Below are 21678 nucleotides of genomic sequence, written 5' to 3'. Positions count from 1 at the left end.
AGCAGCAGCAGCAGGAGCACAGTTACACTCCCTTTCCAAACAAGTTATGCGTTATTACAGCAGCCTCCCCCTACACTTTTTTTTAAAAATGTATTTCTTTATTCCAGCCGAGGGGTTCTCTTGGGCTGAGCCATGCCATATTTAGCTCCGGTGACCCCCTGATTCCTGAGATACTTCCCCTTTAGGGAAAACATGGCAATCAACAGTATAGTCCACAAGAACTACTGTATATAAACCATCACTCGCTCAGAGTCCTGACATTGGCGTCTCCTGAGTCAGGTCCTGGGGACTAAAATATCGCTACTCAATTATTTTTACTTGGTACGTCTTCAGGACATTTTCTATTCTCACGTGAAGTGGGCTTTCCTACACTGTTTGAATGACTGTCCTTTAAGGAAACCAAATTGGATGCTAAATGTTGGGCAGGTCCTGTGGGCTAATGGGAAGCCACAATGTCCTCAGAGGGGGATGACATTACGGCTTCCTATTGGAAGACCATGGTGGCCATCTTTAAAATCTTTAAATGTCCAGGAAGAACACCAGCAACGAAACTAATAATTTTTTTCAGAGCTTAGAGCGATTTAGCTCAGGAACACCCCGCCCTCCCCCCATCATATTGTGTGTGCCTAAAATATTTTTATTGTAGGCGTGATTTATATATTAAGATGACATTTTCACAGCAGCGGGAGGGAGAAAAGGACAGGATCACTGCTCCCGTGCTGAAATAATGTAAAGAATATTTGCTCTGATTGGAAAGCGTAGGACTTGCATAGCATTGCTCTTTGCTGATTGACAGCTTGGAGCAGAATGGAGGGAATTTATTGCAAGATCTCATACCTAAGGCTTTGCAATTGTTGCTGTAAACGGTGCTTGAAATTAGATGGTAATAAAACGTCAACCCCTACGTTACCTTGCAATGAGTTGTAGATTCCCAAATTGGCAAATGGGGTATGTAATAATGAAAGTTTTAGCTGATTGTGAAGGCCTGGTTCTACATACTGATGATGAAGATCAAGCACATTTCACATCTGGTCTTTCCTAGGATTTTCAAACAAGTTGGTTTGTCCATCACAAGACTGGTACTTTTATGGGCATAGCTGCACCATTAATGTATGCTGGATACTGGTTTCATTTTCTACATTATCCAATGTGTCTAAACCAATATTAATCTGTTCTCCTTGTAAATATTCCAAATGAACCTTTGCCTACCTGGCTGGGAGCTCCCTGGTACAGAGGCAGCTGATATATATCTGTGTTACAGTAATTGTTATTAAAGACATGCAGAGCTGTCCATGCCTGCATACCCTGCCGAAATGCAGGTTGCTTGCCATCCACTGAGAAGGGCTCTTGCTTGGCGTGTTCTATGTCTTGGCTGTTGCTGTCAGTTTGTGGGCTCAGTATGACCTCGTTTAATTGGAAAAGAACAGTTAAATGCTCATGGTACATCCTCCGGGGGAAGCACTGTGTGTAAAAAACAAACATCATAATGAACAAATGTTTCAGTTATAGGCTGGATGAACATGTTACTTTTCAAGGAAGCCTATCTAGCATACACCTCACATACACCAGTCCTCTCCAACACTATTGGGATCAGCTGTGCAACTGGACCAATCTCTATCCTGAGGCACACTCTGTCCCACAACGAGCAGCCACTTTACCTTTTGTTTCAACATTGCCCCTTATTCCCTCTAGACTGTAAGTTCTCACGAGCAGGTCCTCATTACCTTTTGTATCCGTTTGCCCGTGTTTGTGCTTATTTGATGTCATTCTGTGTATGTACTATACATACAGTAACTCTGTAGCACCATTGTACCGCGCTAACGAATATGTTGGCCCTTTAGGCCGTGATTATACCTCAAAAACGCGTGCGGCATCGTGTGTAGCGGCACCCAAAAAAATAGCTTCAATCCAATGCAAGTGCTCAAACCGCAAGCGACGGTCGCAGCACGCCGTACTGCAATGCGTACGGCTGGGGAAGAGACTGAGATTTGTTTTTTTCTTGTTCACCCTGGCAGTGCGCACCGTGGGGTTAACTCCATCCTCAGTTTAGTAGGACAGGAAATTGAATTCTTGCAGGTAGGCCATAAAGGGCCCTCCTACTACCTGCAGATCAGTCTTTTTCTTGTCCTACAGCTAGGAACAGGGTTTCTTGTTTTGTAAAATTAGGATTTACCTGACTGTAATTAGTGCAGTTAATCCAGGGAATCTCAGCCTCTCTTTTCCCTGAAGCTCCGGTCGACATGCCCTGGGGGGTATCAAACAGTCACAAGAAACTGTATGGTGCTCCAACATGAACCACTGGCTAAATAGCCCAAGACTATAAGCATATAAATTGTGTCCCTGGAGGTCCCAGACAGTCCAGACCAAAATACTCCAACCCTTGCAATAAACCACTTCCACTAGATACCGATTAGCTGGAAAAGATCCCACTGCAATGATGTGGGACCTTCACTGGCTAGTGACCAGACATAAATATCGGTTGGGTAAGTATGGGTGTATACAAATAAACAGGTTGGAGTGACTCACATTTGTAGGGTCTTTTGTGGGAATTCCTCCGTGGGTGCGTGCTGCCGTTACTCCACAAGACCGGACATCCAAACGAAGGAGAGATGGAGCACAGCTGGAAACAAAATGAACTACTAGGAGAGTGGGACCCAGATAAAAAAAGTTAGTTTATTGGATCATTGCAAAAATACAAAAAACGGAGCCCTCAGGCCCCCACCAACGCGTTTCGAGCCGGTGGCTCTTTCTCAAGGTGCACCTTGTATCAAGACAGAGTCCTGTGCGACCGGGCAGCCCCACGGAAGCATCTGTGGAATGCTGGCGAGAGAACGGCAGGGCTGTTTCAGCAGCGGAGGCTCAGTGTATACCGCACAGGCGTCTAAGAACGCACCGGTGTGGGAGAGACAAGCCGGCGTCTCATGGCAGGGGCGTAGCGCGTGCTGTGATCCCACCAAGAAATGCAAGCAGAATAATCAGAGTTTGATTTAGAAAGGGTGGATCCTCTTATAAAGGCAATGAGAGAAACATTGGAGCTAGAGGATACGGAAAAAAATCCTCAAAAATCAGATACATTATTTGGGACAAGGCAGAGGAAAACCAGATGTTTTCCAATTCATCAAGTTATCAGGATATGATACAAGTGGAATTATCACAGCCGGATAGAAAACTAAATATTCCCAAAAAGTTTAATAGAATATCCTTTTTCACAAGAGGACGTAAAACACTGGGAAGTTAGTACTAAGGTTGATGCAGCAATTTCCAGTGTGTCAAGGAAAACAACTATACCAGTTTGAAGATACAGCATCCCTCAAGGATGTAATGGATAAAAAGATGGATAGTGTTTTAAAAAAAAAAAGCATATGTAACCAAAGGTACAGCATGCAAGCCGGAGGTATCAACGACGTCAGTGGCAAGAGCAATGCGGATATGGATTGCTAATATAGAAGTAGCATTGGAGAAAGGAGTAAAGACAACTATTCTAAAGGCGTTGTCAGAAATCAGATGGGCAGCCGACTACATAGCAGAAGCGTCGATGGATGCAGTGAGACTGGCGGCCAAGTCAATGGCCTGTACAGTAACGGCAAGAAGAGTGCTACAGCTCATACACCGGACGGCAGACACAGCTTCCAAGAATAGCTAATGTAACTTGCCCTTTGAAGGAGAATTTCTATTTGAGAATAAATTGGATGCAATTATAAATAAAGCGTCAGGAGGTAAAAGCATGTTTTTTACCACAAGAGAGTAGAAATGGAAGATATGGCCCTACATTCCATCAGACGGAAAGAACACAGTATAGGAAAGCAAGAACATATCGTCCTGGAAAACCGTTCTCAAGACAGACGTCATGGAGAGGCGGACAAAATAAGCTTTTTCGTGGTGCCAGAGGGAAAGCGTCATTTGCCAGAGAAATTCTCATGAAGGTCAGGGGGTCCACCGGCTTCCAGTTGGAGGAAGACTGAGCCCATTCGAAGCAGCATGGGCCCAATCGATAGAACACAGGTGGGTACTACAGATCTTTTCTTTCGGGTACCACCTGGAGTTCAAAAACATTCCAAAAAGGGATATGTTCTTAAGGACAAAGTATACACAGACAAAAGAGAAAATAAAACAAATGAGTTTGATCTTGAAGGATTTATTACAGGCCACCGTAATAACAAGGGTTCTTCAAAGACTGAGGAGAAAAGGGATTTATTCCAAGATCTTCCTGGCAGAAAAGGCATCAGGAGGTTGCAGAGGAGTATTGGATCTAAGAACTGTAAATACCTGCTTACAGGTAAGAAAGTTCAAAATGATTTCACTAAACATGATTCAGGAAGTAAAACCAAAGGATTGGATGATATCAATAGATCTAAAAGATGCCTATTTACACATCCCTACAGCAAAAAGACATCAAAAATTCCTCAGATTTACAATAAATTAGGAACACTACCAATATACGGCTCGGCCGTTTGGAGTGGCAACATCTCCCAGAACATTCACAAAGGTTTTGGCCCCATTGATAGCAGAATTAAGAAAAAGGGGCGTGGAGATGTATCCATATCTAGACGATATCCTGATCAAATCACAAAAAAGAGAAAAACTGCTACTAGACAGAAACATCGTCACGTCTTTTCTAGAACAGCATGGCTGGATCATAAATGTTGACAAAAGCCAGCTGGTACCAACACAGTCTTTAAAATTCTTGGGAGTATAATTTCACACGGCGGAAGGAAAGGTGCGATTGCCATACTCAAGGATCAAAGACATTGGAATCCAGACAAGAACACTCAGAACAGAGATTGCTAATCTTGATGTAGTAAGGTGCTTGAAAACCCTGTACTGAGAGGGTGCAGGACATAAGAATGTCTGATAGACTTTATCATTCCAGAAGGACCAAGGACGGGACAAGCAGCGTCCAAAGCAACTATATCGAAATGGATTGTGTCATGTATCAGAAAAGCATATGAAAACAAAGCACAGAATCCTCCTTTAAATTTGAAAGCATGCACAACGAGAGCCATGGCCACTTCATGGGCATTTAAGGCACAAGCATCACCGACACAAATCTGCAAAGCGGCAGTGTGGTCTTCATTTAACACATTTTATGATGTATTACAGATTGGATATTCAGGCTTCAGCTGGCGCAAGCTTTGGGCGAAAAGTGTTACAGTCTGTAGTAAAATAAAGTGGAAAAATTTAATCAATAAAATAGTTCAAACTGATATTGGCATTTGGGTTTTGTTTTCCCTCCCTAAGTAATACTGCCTGAGTATGCCCCTACGGTGCCCACTGCCAGGGTGAACAGGAAAAGAGAAAATGTAACCAACTTACCGTAATTTTCTTTTCCTGGAGCCATGGCAGTGGGCACATATTTACCCTCCATATGTATGCCTAATATATATCAGTTGTATTATTCAGCTATGAGAGAATACAGAGACTAATTTGCAGGTAGTGGGAGGGGCCTTAACGGCCTACCTGCAGGAATTCAATTTCCTGTCCTACTAAACTGAGGATGGAGTTAACCCTACGGTGCCCACTGCCATGGTTCCAGGAAAAGAAAATTACGGCAAGATGGTTACATTTTCTCCTTTCTTGCGACGCCGTGTCACGTGAGCGGTTCAGCCAATGAGGGCGAACCGCTCACGGCCACGCCTCCTCTGCTCTCCCTCCCCGGTATAATCAAGCTCGCCGGCAGTGCTGGGTGACGTCACAGAATAGCGCTGCTGCCGAGCAGCTCTTGGTACAATCAAGGCCTTACAAATAGATGATACTAGTAAACATGCCCGCATAGATAACCAATACCACTAACCACTCAATGTACTGCCTGCAGTCTAGCAGTCAGCTGCACCAGCTCACCCACTGACGTGGCTATGAACTGAAGTATAATCAGTGACATGCTCAAACCAGGGGAACCAGTCAATAGGAGAAACAGAATGGTACCTTGAAGCCATCCTGCCACACAGGGAATTTCTGATGGCTGCTTAGATCAATGTCCTCCACTGGGATGGGATAGTCATACTTCAGCCAAGGCTGGCCGAAATAAAACGCAGCTGGAGGGTTGAAGCAGATGTGAGCGAAAGTGAAACCAGGCCAGGGCAAGTCCTGGGCTCTGTCAACTGAAACCTGCACATACAGAGAAAGATCATGCAATTACAGTATTCCAGCAAACGAGGCGAGAAGGACACTCGGAAAGGAGTTTAATGTGGTAATGCTCTGCAGGTTCATAGCAGCAGAGCAAGTTATGAGGCTTGCAATGGATGTCCCTAAAGCACTGAATAATTTACCATTTATATGCATATTTGGTGTGGAATATATATATATCACTTCAGACTCTTGTTCTGTATAACTATAACAGGCTTGTTTATTATAATTATAATTTTAAACCCTTACTTTGTATAACAGTACATTGTGGGTAGAAATGAACAGTGCATGTGGTTAAAATGATGTCTGTTAGGTTTCCTTAACTTTGTTTCACCTCATTAATTCCTTAGACTGCAGTTTCTTGATCTAACTAACTGTCTCTCCTCTCTCTTTCTTGCTGGGTCTCCTTATCTGTTTTCTCCCTCTCGTGGGGAGGGGGGCAGGGCTTGAACGGGAAACTTGCAAGCTGTAGGGCTTGGGGGGAGATTAGTCTATCATGTATCATATCTTTTCTTTTTTGCTTAGACTGCTAGAATGTATGACAATTTGTATAACAAGTAACTATGTAGATGCTAAGATAGTAAGTAAAATACCCAATGTTGTAAGACATGACATTGTGAAATGATGCATTCATGCCTCCTTGCTTAGAGTATACAATAGACTGTTTAGGACTAAGACCTCAGTGTGCTTACATTAACCAGACTAAATGTCTGACCATATATAATGTCATTCTTGCTACAGCTGAAGTAATAATAAAAAGTCTCTGAACAGATTGTTTCCCTAAAGTCATTGTGGACTTTGTTTCTTCCACATTGGGTGCAACAGCAATTCATGTATGGAACCTCATTACCAAGGGACATGCTTCAATAAAACAAAATCGTGATTGATGACATATTTCCAAGCACCAAGTCTTGGTAAGATCTGACACCATACATGCCAGCTACAGGTAACTGCAAATCAACAGTGTGAAAATGACTCGGGTCATCTTTATGGCACTAGAGTTTCTAACAAACTGGCAAATGGAAATACAATACCAGGACAGGATCATAACCATACTTTTGATCTGGTTAACCCAGTTGGGGCATGTTCCTTTTCAGTGGTGAAAGCAATTTGTCTATTGACCACTAAACGCTGGTTTTCTAACTATTCAGAGATAACAGTTCTCTGCTGGTGTGCGTTACAGCAGAAAGGTGCATTGTATGAGCCACTCTCATGTTACAGGATGACCTAGGTCCAGGAAATTCTGCCCAGAAGGTGTTCCCAGCTAGGCCTGAGCTATAAGATAAAGGTGTGGCTCCCCTCGCACCTTCACTCCTGACATGGTGAGGTATCGGGACACGTAGGTCAGCTGGAATGGACGGGGGGTTGTAGTCATCTGCTCAAAGAATGTCTTCTGGACCCAGGAAGAAAGCTGTTCATTTGAAATCAGTCCCTGCCCAGCACTACCTGCCAGTGGGGGGATTACATCTCTCACCAGCACCACTGACCTATAGAGGGGGAAAAGTAGCAATGGAGAATAAGAGACAGGTACATAGTTACATAGTAGATGAGGTTGAAAAAAGATGTAGGTCCATCAAGTTCAACCTATGCTAAATTTAGACAACAGGACTGGAGTTGGCCACCTCTGCACTAAATGGTCTGCATGGCAAACCTGTGCCACACAGTATTTTCCCTGCATTATTGCCATAGTCAGTAAACTAATTATGTGCACAAAAAGTAGGTGCAAAGAAATGTGTTAGAACATACTAATGCTCATGTTTAGTACCATGGGAAAGTCTGCAGTACTTTTCTATAAAAGAGCAAACTAGATTTTGACGCACAAGTCCCACATAGCGAGAATGTTGGCAATAGCACTTAAGACTTTATGCTCGCTCTCTGACATTTGCATTATAATTGAAGAACTATGGAGTCACTTGCGACATTTATGCCTTAAAACCTAACGTCACAGAGTATGAGAAAAACACTCCAAATATACAACCGATGACTGGCACAAAAAAGTAAAAATAAAGACAATCCATCTAGTATTTTTTTAATTAATGAAATGTCTCATTTCATCACCATCTTTCACGTCAAATTCTGCAGTGGTTTTCTCTCAGCCAGAACAATCATGGTCATAATTAAAAATGGATAGCTTTATGATTTTACAAGTTTAATATGAGACTTTAGAAATGTGTCCTTTACTGTGTGTGAAAAAGGAATCTCCACCCACCCTTCTCTCATCAATAAATCTACTCCTCTTATGCTATATGATTGAAGCACAAGAATATCATGCAGGTGTGTAATAATGGCGCACCTGTTCATCATGGCTTTTTGGAGTTGAATTTCCCCCTGGGTAGGCTGAGCTGTGTCTGAGTAATACACCCCCTGTGAGTATTCAGGACGCAGCAGGATGGGCTTGAGATTGTGATGGTTCTTATCTCCAGAAGCCTTTACCAGACGCAGCAGCAAAGTGGCACAAGGCACGACACTGCAGAAATAGGTGGAGAAGACGCCAAGACCAGAGAGTTGAATTATGAGAGAGTCCAAGGGAGAAACAGAGAAGATGGAAAATGAGACATGAGGGGAATGGGAGACTGAAAACAGACAGATATAGAGCCACTTTTACTAACTTGTTAAGATGTACGTCACCTTCCGGTTTTATATATTTACAATATAATTATAGGGTTCCTTAACTAAAAAAGCTTGAAAACCACAGGTCTAGGTAAACAAAGGGGGAAAAATCAAAGGGATACTTTGTAACAGCTCTCCGCCATCAGATTCCACAAAGCAGATCACTCAAAGGGTGATCTTGTGTGGATTAAGGGCTAATGAGGCTGGTAAAATCGTGCGTTCTTGTTTGAAGGCATGTCAATGCTAATTTGTATTTGTCTTAATTTGTATAACTACCCTCTGTTTTTAAACACACAGGGCTAGTCTGAGCTGCAATGTAACATAATTTACAGGTCATTATTATCACTTTGTGTTAAGAACTCATTTTATCCCCATTATCAATTAAATGTTAAGTTTTAAAAGCCTAGGAGTGCACTACGAAATGAGCTTCTAGTTGTTAAGTGGTAGCAATAAAGATGCCTTCACTTCTCAGCTGAAACCAAATTCTGTCTAGTGCAGCTCATTAGTTGCACCCACCGCCAATCTTGACGGCTCAGGCACCATCATATTATCATCACATTATTTGATTTAGTGAGCATTATATATATTTTTCTTTGGTTTTAATTTACAGGTCATTATGCACAGTCTCAGTTCCAGACACTTTTGTTTTTGCCTGGGTTGAAAAGTTAACTCCAGCAACTTCCCTGTCGGGAGCAAGCAGTACCAGGGATTTCGTTGGAATATGCTGATGTTCAGAACACACATACGTTTCCCTGGTGTGTTTATATAACACTGGCTCACCTGCAACAATGTTACTGGCATAAAAATGTCCCCATACCTAAGAGGACATGCAAAAAGATGAAACCTCTATAGTAATGATTGATCTGGTTCTGCATTGGGCAGCCCCTGCTTCCAATTCCATAATAAATAAACAAAAGACAAAGCAGCACTCAAGTCTGCTTCAAAGTGTACACATTGTTTACATGTATCTTCCCATCATAATGTATTTGAGTAGTCAAAAAAATGTATATTTTTCTACAATAATTCTGTGATAATGAGAAACAATGTTTGAGAGCTGATACAGCCTATTTTGGTAATACACTGTTGATGAGGCTAATAGCACTCCAACAGAGCTATAGCATCCTATATCTAACTTGAGCAGATTATATAATTATATTTAAGTAATAATTTCCCTTAGGACTTTAATACAGACATGGCATTAATGTTAGGTAACAACATAACATGATGGTATTATTTCTATGGCTACATTCGTTTTCATTTGCTTTTATTTTTAGATTAACATTTATTTTAATGTTTGCAGCTGTTACTGGTTCCAATTTCCTTGGCCATTAATGGTCAGAATTCCGACCAATCAGATTCTTGCTTTCTGAACATTCCAAAGGCGTTAACCTAGAGAGCCTCACCGTCCCGATAATTCCAGGGCTTCCACCGAGAAGGGACGGTCCGTAGGAGGGGCCCGGTGATACAAACGGATCTGGTGAGCACCTTCGTTCAAGGAAATCTGAAATGCCAAAGCATTTACATCAGACCTCGTGATCCGGGGAGCAGCATATACACTAGGCCTGCACAACTTCAGTCCTCGAGGGCTGCAAATAGGCTAGGTTTTCAGGATATCCCTACTTCAGCACAGCTGGCTCAATTAGTGGCTCAGTATGACTGAGCCACTAATTGAACCAGCTGTGCTGAAGTAGGGAAATCCTGAAACCTGGCCTGTTTGCGGCTCTCGAGGATTGGAGTTGTGCAGGCCTGATATACACGATGACGGGAGGAAAGGGAAGTGATAACAAAACTCTCCATCTGACGTGTCACCCACAGCTAATCATGCACATGTTCATCCAGTGATTCATTACTGACTCTTACTGTTACAACTGCACCTGTGCACAGTACATAGTAATCCAGGCTGCAGATCACAGGGTCGATCCAATAGTGACAAGTTATTTTAGGTGTGCTACTGTACCTAATGCATGCAGCAGTGCCAGAGCGCCTCATTTCTACTTGCTGCTCACCACCGAACCTTTAGCAGTCTAGGGGATCTGTGTATTATCTCACCTGGACTCCTCCGGAATCCGATATGGGTGCTTTCTGGGTTCCAGACTCTACAAACAGACTAAGAGATGCCCATCCTATCAGCACCAGCTCTCGGCTGAATCTGTCAATGGTATAAACCTATGGAGGGAGAGCAGGAAACCTGGATATTCTAGCACTGTTTCATCAAATTGCAAGCTCTTTAGAGCAGCAGTTCCTTTTTTACTATGTGATATATATATATATATATGTAATATATGATGCTCTTTCATTTATACTGTATTTTAAACCGTATGCATATACTGTAAAACATTTCATACACAGTTGGCATTGTGTAAAATAAAGCAATTCTATGTTTCTGTAACATTTTATATCATTTTATTACTCAAAACTGGATATTTAATAACACGTGTTTGCAAATCTGTCTGAGGTTGTCAATATTCAGCCATATTAAGTCAGTGCTATTTTAATGATCCTTTTATACTATGAAATTTACCTACAGTACATATAATGGTGTTATTTTCCCCAGGGTTTTACAGTATGTTTACTCGTGTAACTCAGGTTTCTCATATGCTTCCATACTCACCCAGGTCTTACCAGGGATATAATGTCACCCTAAACATACAGCAGTTATGATGGACTTATGCTGTGCGTAACCCAGTCATAATGTTGCAAAAACGAAGCAAAATAAAAAATGTAAACCCTCCGATAAGGGTATTATTGACCATGGCATTTGCGGTTAGCAGCGAAAGATCAAAGGTTATTACATTTTAAAACGGCAGATTTCCACTTGGAATATTTATATGGAGGTGTAAAGAGTAAGAATAGGGTTGACAATGCAGAGAGAATACACGATTGGGGCATTTACTGATAAAGGGCCTGCTGCCCCAAAACTCTGATGTGGATGAATAAGTCTGCTACAAATCACAGTGTGCTACCCCCGGCCTCTATGTTTCCCTGTGTTTTGACCAGTCATCTGGTGGGTCTGACAAACTTGTGGGTATTTTTAAAGCACCAGTGAATAGCTCTATAGCAGGACTAGCCAACTTCAGTCCTCAATGGCTATTAACAGGTCAGGTTTTCAGGATGGCTTCAGTACAGGTGGCTAAATTAGTGGCTGTGCTGAAGCTGGGATATCCTGAAAACCCGACTTTTTGGTGGCCCTTGAGGGCTGGAGTTAGCCACTCCTGCTCTATAATAATGTTTTTATAATATATATCTTATGATTTATATTGAAAACGTTTGGTGTGCTACAAATTTGTTTCTTACATATCTGCTCCTGCCATCAGCACTGTGACATCTCTCAGAAGTTAAGATCAATCTATCTATGAAATGGAAAGATCATGGCTTTGCGTCAGTGTCAGCAACAATGATGGACGTTAAAATCCAGTTGAACTTTGAAACTGGCTTTAATATCACAAAATCTATCTCAGCAGTTTAGAGAGAGCTCAGGGTCAGTTCTCTGAAGTGCTACTGGAACTATGATTCACGGCTCCACTTATCCACAAGTTCATACTGTACAATGTGTGTGATTTTGAGAAATGTCTCACTGATATTATTGGAGGATGATCCATCAGAACCTGCCTCAATCTTTATCTTTTCTAAGTTCTGTGTGTTTTACACGTCTGTCTCCCTACAATTCTCTTAATCTTGATCCTGATTCCTTTCTGTGCTTTCCTATCCATCTCGCACATACCTTTAGTAATAGAGTGGCTGTAGGTGGTATGTTTGGGGCCTGAATCTGTGTTGAGTAGTTATAGAACGGCTGGAAGATGTCGCTGTATAAATCTATTCCAGTGGAGATGTCAGGTCCAATCCTACAACAAAACAAACAAGCTCTTCAACAACTGCTGGTGTCATTTCTGAACATATTATCAGGTAAGAACCACAAACTCAATGAGAGCGCAACCCTACCACCTTATAATAAGTGAGAGACACTCACAGGTACTGTACACTGAGAGTACACTGAGAGAATTACTCACACTTTGATAAACTCGAAGCCTGTGACTAAGCCACTTTCGAACATGCAAACTATGTTTTAAGCTTCAGGATTTGGCATTTTAATTGTTACAAAGATGCCAGTGCAATTTAGACTACGTGCCCTAATAACAATGTACCAGGCTGATTTGCACTGACATTAATTTGTGCCAGGGAACAATACGGGGATTAGTTATATGGAGCAATAGGAGTTAGGGAGAAATTACTTGCTAAACAAATGATAATGCAACGTATCCTATTTTGCTTTTGGTGATTTTAATTCTCTCCTCAGTTATAAGTTTGTTATATGTTGGGATACCTTTTGATCGACCAACATGATAATTCTGCATAGATGAAATATAGTGAACAGAGCTTTTTTATGTGTAATGACTTCTTATTTTTAGTGTCATTAGTGTCATCCAGGTCTGATTGGGAATAACCTTCTTGTTTCCCAGACCCCATACAAGTTACCCATCCCAGAGAGTGAGTTTTCTCCTTACTGGTCAAAGTTCTTGTCAAATACTCTCCCGGTAACACGTGTGACAGTAACAGCATCAGGCAGCAAGCGGGCACCATCGATGTACAGGTGAATGCCGTCTGTAGGTGAGTAAGGCTTAGAAGCTGGTCTGCCCCGGGAGTGGGGGATAAACGCATCCTGGACAGGAGGAAGACTATTTACTAACATCTCCCTGCTACAAAACTGGGGGAAACTAGTGCAAAAAACGGCTCCATATGTATCAAACAGCATACTTTCCAATGGTATTAGTGGGATTTGTTTTCCTGTGATAAATCTGGTGCAGTTCATTTGCACTGGTTTTTGCACCAGTGTTGTAACTGGGAGACTATATTAAACAATCACCAAGGTATCTAGAAAGTATTATGCCAGCAGCACTGCGCAAAGTCTGTCAGACACATTGTTATACGAATATCCTGTGTTTGGCGACTTACAATCTGTTCTCAGGGTGATCCTGAAGGATGGTGTTATATGTTAGCGACTGCATCATTAAATAGGTGTGTACAGTTTGCGTGTCCCACTATCCCAGCACGGGGCTTTACATCTCATTGAATGGGTGTGTACTATTTGCGTGTCCCACTATCCCAGCACGGGGCTGTACATCTCATTGAATGGGTGCCTGAGTGTGGTTTCTAGAGATGCGGGTCATGGCATTACCTCTGAAGGCTTTTGGATGTGATTGTCACTCCTGGGAGACCATGGGGGGAAGGGGAGGTCCGGCCTCGATGTGCTAAATACACAAAGTCTCACCCTGGCACTGCCGTACTGCTCAAACGCCTCCCCGTAATGCTCCAGCAGCTGAGAAGGAAGCACAGGGATACACATACAGTGTAATTAGGGTGTCATTACACACTATAAATACAAGGTATTATATAGGATACACATAGGGAGGAACAATGTAACACTGCATGCACGGAATTAGAAAGAATATTCATGGGATGGGACTATGAACTAGAAATATATGCTTCTTATATGGGTTACTCTAACTATACACTAGAAATACTGGGTCATTGATAGGATAAATACAAAGGGTAATGAGGGGTAATATGGAGGATACAGTACAAGCACAGTTGTTACATTTTAATATGTGGTATTATGGATAATAATAAGAGGTGGTGGAACTCACTAGTGCAAACAGGTTGAGAGCTGGGGGAGCAGGGCTGTGGTACAGGGCAAGGTCGTGGGTCCCCGTGTCCCACACGAACATCTGATCTGGGAAGGAAGGTATCCCGTAAACATGGTCAGAAACATCACAGACTTTATTCATGTATAGTAACAGAATGGCAGTGTGGTGTGTGAGGCGGGAGCTGTTGTTTCTGTGCAATGTTGCATGGGGATCAGCACGCAGGGTGTACAGATCAAGGAGGTGTTATAACACAAGCGAAATAATGCACATAATAACGCGTTTCTGCATTATCTCCTTATACAGTGTTTTCAATAGTGCCGCAAGGCACCGGGATTAACGTAAAGCAGCGCGCTAACTGGAGCAGTAATGTCTGATATATTTGTATGAGAGAGTACCATTTGCATAAGGCTCTGTGTGCAGTGTCATGCGGAACAATGCTATACACTGTGGGACTATATTCTATATACTAAGCAGTGCTAATCCGCCAAGGAGCTGTAAGGCACCTTATGGCTCACCACCACTTCATAAAGATGGCTCTACAAGCAGTACAATGTGTATACGGCCCATATTTACCAAGCAGCGCTATCTCATAAAACAACTTCCAGCACCGAAAACTGTCTTATGGAATAGCACCGCTTAGTGAATATGACTCTGTGTGCAGTGTGCGAAGGGCACTTCTTGTATATAGGCTGTCGCTCCTAAAAGGCATTGTGAGCACTATTATTCATTATCTCCCTGCTGCCGATGGGGTGCAATCTACTGCGGCAAAGAAAGAAAGGAAACAATTGCACATATCCATGAGATAAAAAATAACATGGATCCCAAATGTATTATTTAACTGATAAACCTGGTGCTGTTTTTTTGCACCAGTTTGCCGATCTTGAAGTCCTCTGTGTGTATAGCGCACTGCCCATGTAGGGTTCTCACCGGCTCTTGTCTTGGGTGATGCCGGCTTTGTGAGTCTCAGAACAGCCCAGGCAGCTGCCCATTCCTCACTGGCCAGTAATGGCTCCAGAGTCTTCCTATGTTGCCAAGGAGCCCAGGCTGTGCTGCCCCCAGGCCAGTGATAGAACCGCAACATGAGAATCATGTCCTCCTCAGGAGTTACATCGTTGAAGACCACCTAGAAGAGTAGACATAATGGGGTTATCTGATTATCAGAAGCCTGAGGGGTTTATTCATCAAGCTCTGTTATGGATTAACTAACCCAAACTTGGGTTAACGCCCATTCAAGCCAATGGGTGCTAATACATTACCCAGTTACAGAGCTCGATTAACATTGTGACAATGTTACAGAAAAGACACGGTTATTTGTAGACTCGCACCGCAGGGTAAATATGAGCATCTTTGCTGCTCTTTAAAATGCAAGTGGCCCAAGGGCACAATATCTACACTGTGGAATTTGGAGGCAAGTGTTATCATGCTGAGGAAGTGAAAACAAAAGCAAGACACAGAACTTAGGCCGCGCTTATAGTGCCGGCGACGCGACCGATGACGTCACCGTCGCCACCAGCGAACGTTGTAATTTGATTTGAAGCGACTGTCGCCAAAGGGGGCGGACCGCGGTCTCTGATTGGTTTAGACAGTCACATGTGGCGACTGTCTCTAAAAAAATCAAATAGACCCGGCTACCAATTTTTTTGCCGCTTCGTCGCCCTTACTATAAGCGCTGGCGACAGAGTCAATTGATTTGTTTTGGAGCGACGTCGCGTCGCCGTCGCAAGCCACTATAAGCGCAGCCTTAGTAACCACTAAATGTGAACGTGTGTTGAACATGTGATGCTCTTGCAAACTCTGCTACATTCAACGACGCTCTACAGTAGGGGTTCTCAACTGAAGTCATCAAGTCCCACCAACAGGTCAGGTTTTAAGGATATCCCTGCTTAAGAACAGGTGGCACAATCAGTGGCCCAGTTATTTTGATTGAGCCACCTGTTCTAAAGCAGGGATATCCTTAAAACCTGACCTGTTGGTGGGACTTGAGAACCACTGCTCTAATGAACCCATATTAAATTCCTCAAGATATCTGGTCTCTCCCTCTCATATGCTTGTCATTTTCCTCCAAACTCTCCTTCTCACATCACTCCCAGCCTCTCTCCTTTTCATTCTGTTATCAATTCTGGCCCCTCTCCCTCGCCCACCTTTTATTATTCCCCTCCTCCTTCTACAGTAGTTCCCACCATGCCTATGTATCTCACTCTGTGTAGCAATTCATTTGCATAACCTTCTGTACTGTACCTCCTGCTCGCCAAAGATAAAGTATCCGTGTTTGATGCTGGAACTCACAGCCGAGGTAACAAAGTTCATTCCCAATCCCCTGGTTCCTATAACCTGAAGAGGGAGCAGGGAGAGTTAGGGGGCAAATAAGGACTTGTGGTAACACATAAAGGGGGCTATTTATCAAGGTGTTAAAAAATAGCATCCCTTAATATCAATGTATGGTGGCACTGGGAGTGGTTATGTGCTGCATAGGGAAGCCATCAGTAGATGATTTCATTGGCCCACATTTGCAAAGTATAAATGTGTGCACCATTTTCCTACATCAATTTAACAGCCATTACTGTGACAAAATAAAACCTTTGTAGAGTTAGGATTTACCATTGACTACCAAAGCATAGCCTTGTATAGCAAAGCAACTAAAAAAAAAATATATATATATATTTTATAGAATGCAAGAATATGGCTTGTTCGCGTGTCCATGTAATGTCCATACCACACACAAGCAATGGGGCGATTTTGGACTGGTTCCCACCCCCACCCACCTGTCCTGTTTGCATGCGATATCCTGTCAGTCGCAGGGTCCCATCTCCAAGTGGAGCATCCTTCACTCTGTCTATAATGAACCCCACTGTATTCCTGTTCTCTGCTTCTGATGCTGCCTCGTTCAGTTCTCTCTCTTCATTCATCGTAGTTTTGTCATCCCTGAAAGAAACATGGAGAAAGAGCCCACTGGATGCTTTCAAACTTGAACTTAACGTGTATAGATTGGTGAACACAATGCCAGGAGATACCTAAAGGGCCATTGATACTAGCAACTTCCAGCAAGTTGTGTCCTGAAAATGGTATTCACTGTACGCTTACTAACCCCTTTTGCTGTCCAATGGAGGCGTCTCTGGCAGGGAAGGGTGCACGCAACTATTTTCATATCATTGCGTACGCAAATGTTACATTATGGATAAAATAAGCTAAATTAAAATGTGGGGTTGTACTCTGGCATTTGTGTCTACAGTTGTTTTAATAAATGTTAGTGTCGTAATAAAAGGTCCCTCCCCTAATCCTTCTAAGCAGACAGGGTAATAGCACCGTGCATATCATTATCCTGCTTCTGCATGCTCTAACCTCAGCTGGTGACCACAGGCGATGCAATAACTGTAACATTCATAGGGCCAGATTCACTAAACTCCTATTTAACATGAAGCTAACCTCATGTAACAGCCGTTAATCATAAACACTATTCGCTAAAGCACCAAGGCATGTATTACTCCAGTAAAAAGTGGAGCGTTCATTTGAACATATTTACTAAGAACCTGAGTATATTATTTTGGGCCCCCAAAAACTGCACATGTAATGGAAATAATGAATCACCAAATATTTTAAGGGAAACCCCTCTCCTTGGGGGGGTTTTAAGGACTGGAGTTGAGCACCACTGATCTAGTGTTAGCAATATATTAACCCATTTGTAGTACTTAGTGGCCAGCTAGCTATGGGTTGGGGTTAATACTAGGGGTTTAATATTAAAAAGTTGATAAAAATGCATTTAGTTAGCTTTTATCATAATTTCTAGGTATTTTCTCTCCTTCTGTTCAACAAAAGCCCTATTTCAGGGTCTATATCGAAGTAACGCCAATACTTAAAAAATGTGACTTTAAAAAACAAAAACAAAAAAAAACAATAGGATATTATTTGAAGATAATTCAGCATTATCCTGAACTAACGAGAAATTGACCCTACTCTAATTTTAGCAATTACGGCCATTGTTTTTGCATGTGATTACCTTAAAGATTAAGGCATTATCAGGTTATTTGCAAAACACAGAAAACCCCTGAGCCCCCACAAAATATATATATATGTATATAAGTGTCAAAAAGGAGTGCTATTGAGTGTGGCATATGTATACAACAAACGACAGAAAAGCCCAATGCTACATCCAATATGACAAAAATACACAGTAAAATACTTATATATTCTCTTGAAAAAGGGTCATTTAGTTTAACCCTTTGGCCAAAGCGTTGTAAGCTTGTGAGCCACGACAAGGCAGACACCTGTTCGCAAGTCCTAACACTACCAGATAAAATACTAATATATATCAGGTTATTTGCCCTGATTTAACAGTGCTTAGTGAGTCTCCCCATAACATTTCAGTTTAGAGCTGTAGCTGTGGTTCCTGAAATACAATCCTAATAAATGGCAAAAAGCCACTTATGCTTCACCTATTGCACGACCCAGCCCAAACCCCTATCAATAAAACAGAAGTTTGTTTTGGCACATTGCCCATGTTCTGCTTGTGTTTGCAATGAGTTTCCTACTTTGACTAATTGCTAGCCAGGAAAGTTTTACGCCACTTCAGACTTAAAGGATTTTTTTTAATGCAAATATAATATAAAAAATGTAAGCATAATTTGATGCATCTCTTTATAATTTGTGTTTCATATAAATCCTCCCTAATTCCATCTATTGCCACACTCTATATCCTAACAGCACAAAACTTGGAGCAACGACCTTGATACATTAAGTTAAAATGAGATTTGCATCAACTTTACCTTAATAATCACCCCCCCAAAAGGGCCTTTGTTTAAAGGAAAAAGTGGTACAATCATATTGATTTAAATTGGATATTTTGCTTTGAGACATATGGTTTGTGCCTTGATACATAAACCCACACATGTTAGCGACTGTTGTACACAAGTATTTCCATTTTTGGCTCCAATTCTCACGCTTGGTTTAAACATAAAGAGAAAGTGGCTTCAATATATTTAAGTCAGGTTCATCCAGGTTCATTTTGTATTGGAACTTAGCCAGCACAGGGAGTGTAAAGTAGCAAAAGATAGTGGACAAGGGGAAAGAAGTCCTGTGGCCAAGAGTACTTCCCTCTGGGAAGGAAGGGTAAATACATTAGTGGGTCAACAAAAAAAGACAAGTTAGAGGGGATGGAATAAATATGTATATTTGCCACTATAAAACAAAACAAATATTCATGAAATGCTATCATTATAAAAGTCACTTTGAAACGTATATGCCCCAACGCACAGTTTAATGGTCAGAAGGAAAAGCTCCTCTTTACTGACCACTACCGTTCAAGGTGAGAAAGATGTACCCAGAGTAATTGCCACAGAAAAACTTTGTAATACTAATGAGAGAAGACTGAACTGGCTGAGTCCATGGTGTGGGAGACCGCGTGGAGGTGTCCGCACGGGGCGCCATCAGAATGCCTTAAGGCAGTGATCACGCCCATAGACCGCGTGGGCGCACGCGGGTAGAGACAGGAGGGGGCACGCGTTGCGCAAGAAATCAGTTGAAACTGATTTCTTGGCGTGACGCGGGTCACGTGAGCGATTCACCCAATGAGGGCGAACCAGCTCCGTGACGCCCCTAGGTACGCCCCGTCGACCATGGCCAGGGAAAGCACCCGCTTTGCCACAGCCTCCGCGCGGGCGAAGGCACCATGGCCCGGGCCTTATGTACTATAACCCAAACATCACACATGGCGGTTTGTATGCCAAAGGAAAACTGTGCAGTATGCACGAGATCAATAACTTAGCCTCATGTCATCTGTGAGGTGCCAATAGTGATAACCTTTGATTTATATGTTGTACTATGCCCACTACATAGCAGATTCAGTGGACGGTCATGAATCCATATCCCTGAAATCCTTTGATTTTAAAAACTCCAACAAAAGTTTCCATCCATGGACTGGTTTTATGTGTCTACCCATTCTGGAAGACTTTTTCATAGATTTAATGCGTTCATGAATTTCCTCTACCTCTATAACCCCATGTTTCTATCTGACATTATCAAATTGTGATCAGATATAGTGACACATTTGCTACTAAGGGGTTTCAATAATTGTCAAAGTACCATGAAAAAATATATATGTGACACTATGGCCCAGATCCACAGAAGGGTGCGAAGCTTTAGCGCACCTTTTCTCCCCTTCATGTGGATAAGAGACTAGTCGTGCTAAAGCTTAGCACCCTTTTGTGGGTCTGGTCTAATGTTTCACTGCAGCAGGTAACAGCAATAATGTTATGCAGACATCCCTTTTAAAAGATGACTGCAACATTTCTGTCATAAGATAAGGGAAATAGCCCAAGTAAAAGGTGCACTCACAGTACCAGGTTAAAAAACCGCCACGGGTGCACAATAGCAACAGCCCTGCTGGATGTGCAACCACTCGTATCATACAAATGTAAAAAGAGACATTCCAATGGTATTCCGGAGATCATTCATTTATTCCAAAAGGATCCACGTTTTGTCCGTTTGTAAGCCACTGAAACGTCGATCCGTTTGGAATACATGTATGATCTTTGGAAGACCATTAGAGTGCCTTGTTTTCCATTTCTTTAAGATAAGGGAAAGACCGCTTCTAAAATGAAACCCCTTTCCTAATAAAACACTGAACATTTCAACTTCTAAATACAAGTGTTGTGGTACTAAGCACCCCAAGCACTATTATGCTTTGACCACTACGTTTAAATCTTCATCACCTACATTTGCATACCACTCTTTGCAAAGCATGAAGGGGGCGCTTTCCTTCCCAGCAGGAGACAAAAGATCCACTCTGTTATTGGTTGAAAACATCATTTCATTTTATTAAAATAAGATTGGTGCAGTATTGATTTTTAAAATAACGATTGGCTGAAATAGTTGATAAAATAACAGTAACAGAAAAGATGTACAGTATGTGCACTAGTAGAGACGCACAAACAAAACCTTGTACGTGGAATTAGGATAATCACATTAGGCGGAAGATTCTGTATCATGTTTACTGGTAGATTTACATTGCTCTTTAACTCACTATATTCCACCGCGTCCCATTATCTATCAGAGAAACGATGGGAGTTATTTATCAAAGTCTATTGGCTGCGAAACTTGAGAAATGCTGGGTCACAAAAAATCACTGAATTATATTTAGGAAAAATAGCTTTGAAATTAGGGTTTTATTTCTTTGATAAATCTGGTGATGCGTTTGCTTCCCTTTTTTTTGCTTTTTAATAAAAATTCTGTTTTATATGCTAGTAGGATTGATCACATAGGAATGCATATCATCAGATATATGACAATAATTGTTTTGTCACTTTTCTTC

The 21678-nt window shown here is 42.0% G+C and overlaps 1 protein-coding gene across 11 annotated transcripts in view; it reads right to left on the bottom strand.

Annotated features, from left to right (window-relative positions):
• CCDC17 (coiled-coil domain containing 17) overlaps window positions 1–21678 on the bottom strand; it is a 44336-nt gene that overhangs the window by 3698 nt on the left and 18960 nt on the right. For 8 of the 11 annotated variants that reach the window (XR_012804055.1, XR_012804052.1, XR_012804054.1 and 5 more), the window contains exons 16-28: window positions 17138–17297; window positions 16614–16706; window positions 15303–15498; window positions 14376–14461; window positions 13907–14047; window positions 13236–13390; window positions 12455–12575; window positions 10783–10899; window positions 10137–10234; window positions 8417–8590; window positions 7430–7610; window positions 5923–6105; window positions 1210–1461 (exon numbers count right to left, since the gene is read on the bottom strand). Coding sequence is in view for 3 of the 11 variants with exons in the window: in XM_075616120.1 (XP_075472235.1) it covers window positions 1210–1461; window positions 5923–6105; window positions 7430–7610; window positions 8417–8590; window positions 10137–10234; window positions 10783–10899; window positions 12455–12575; window positions 13236–13390; window positions 13907–14047; window positions 14376–14461; window positions 15303–15498; window positions 16614–16706; window positions 17138–17297 (1957 nt within the window). In the remaining 8 variants the exon portion in view is untranslated. The remainder of the gene's footprint in view (window positions 1–1209; window positions 1462–5922; window positions 6106–7429; window positions 7611–8416; window positions 8591–10136; window positions 10235–10782; window positions 10900–12454; window positions 12576–13235; window positions 13391–13906; window positions 14048–14375; window positions 14462–15302; window positions 15499–16613; window positions 16707–17137; window positions 17298–21678) is intronic. The other 3 variants (XR_012804058.1, XR_012804059.1, XM_075616123.1) reach the window with 1 other exon arrangement.

Source organism: Ascaphus truei, chromosome 10 (assembly GCF_040206685.1).
Source record: "Ascaphus truei isolate aAscTru1 chromosome 10, aAscTru1.hap1, whole genome shotgun sequence".
NCBI lineage: Eukaryota > Metazoa > Chordata > Amphibia > Anura > Ascaphidae > Ascaphus > Ascaphus truei.
Note: the sequence above shows the minus strand (reverse complement) of the source record. Positions and strands in the feature narration are given on the sequence as shown.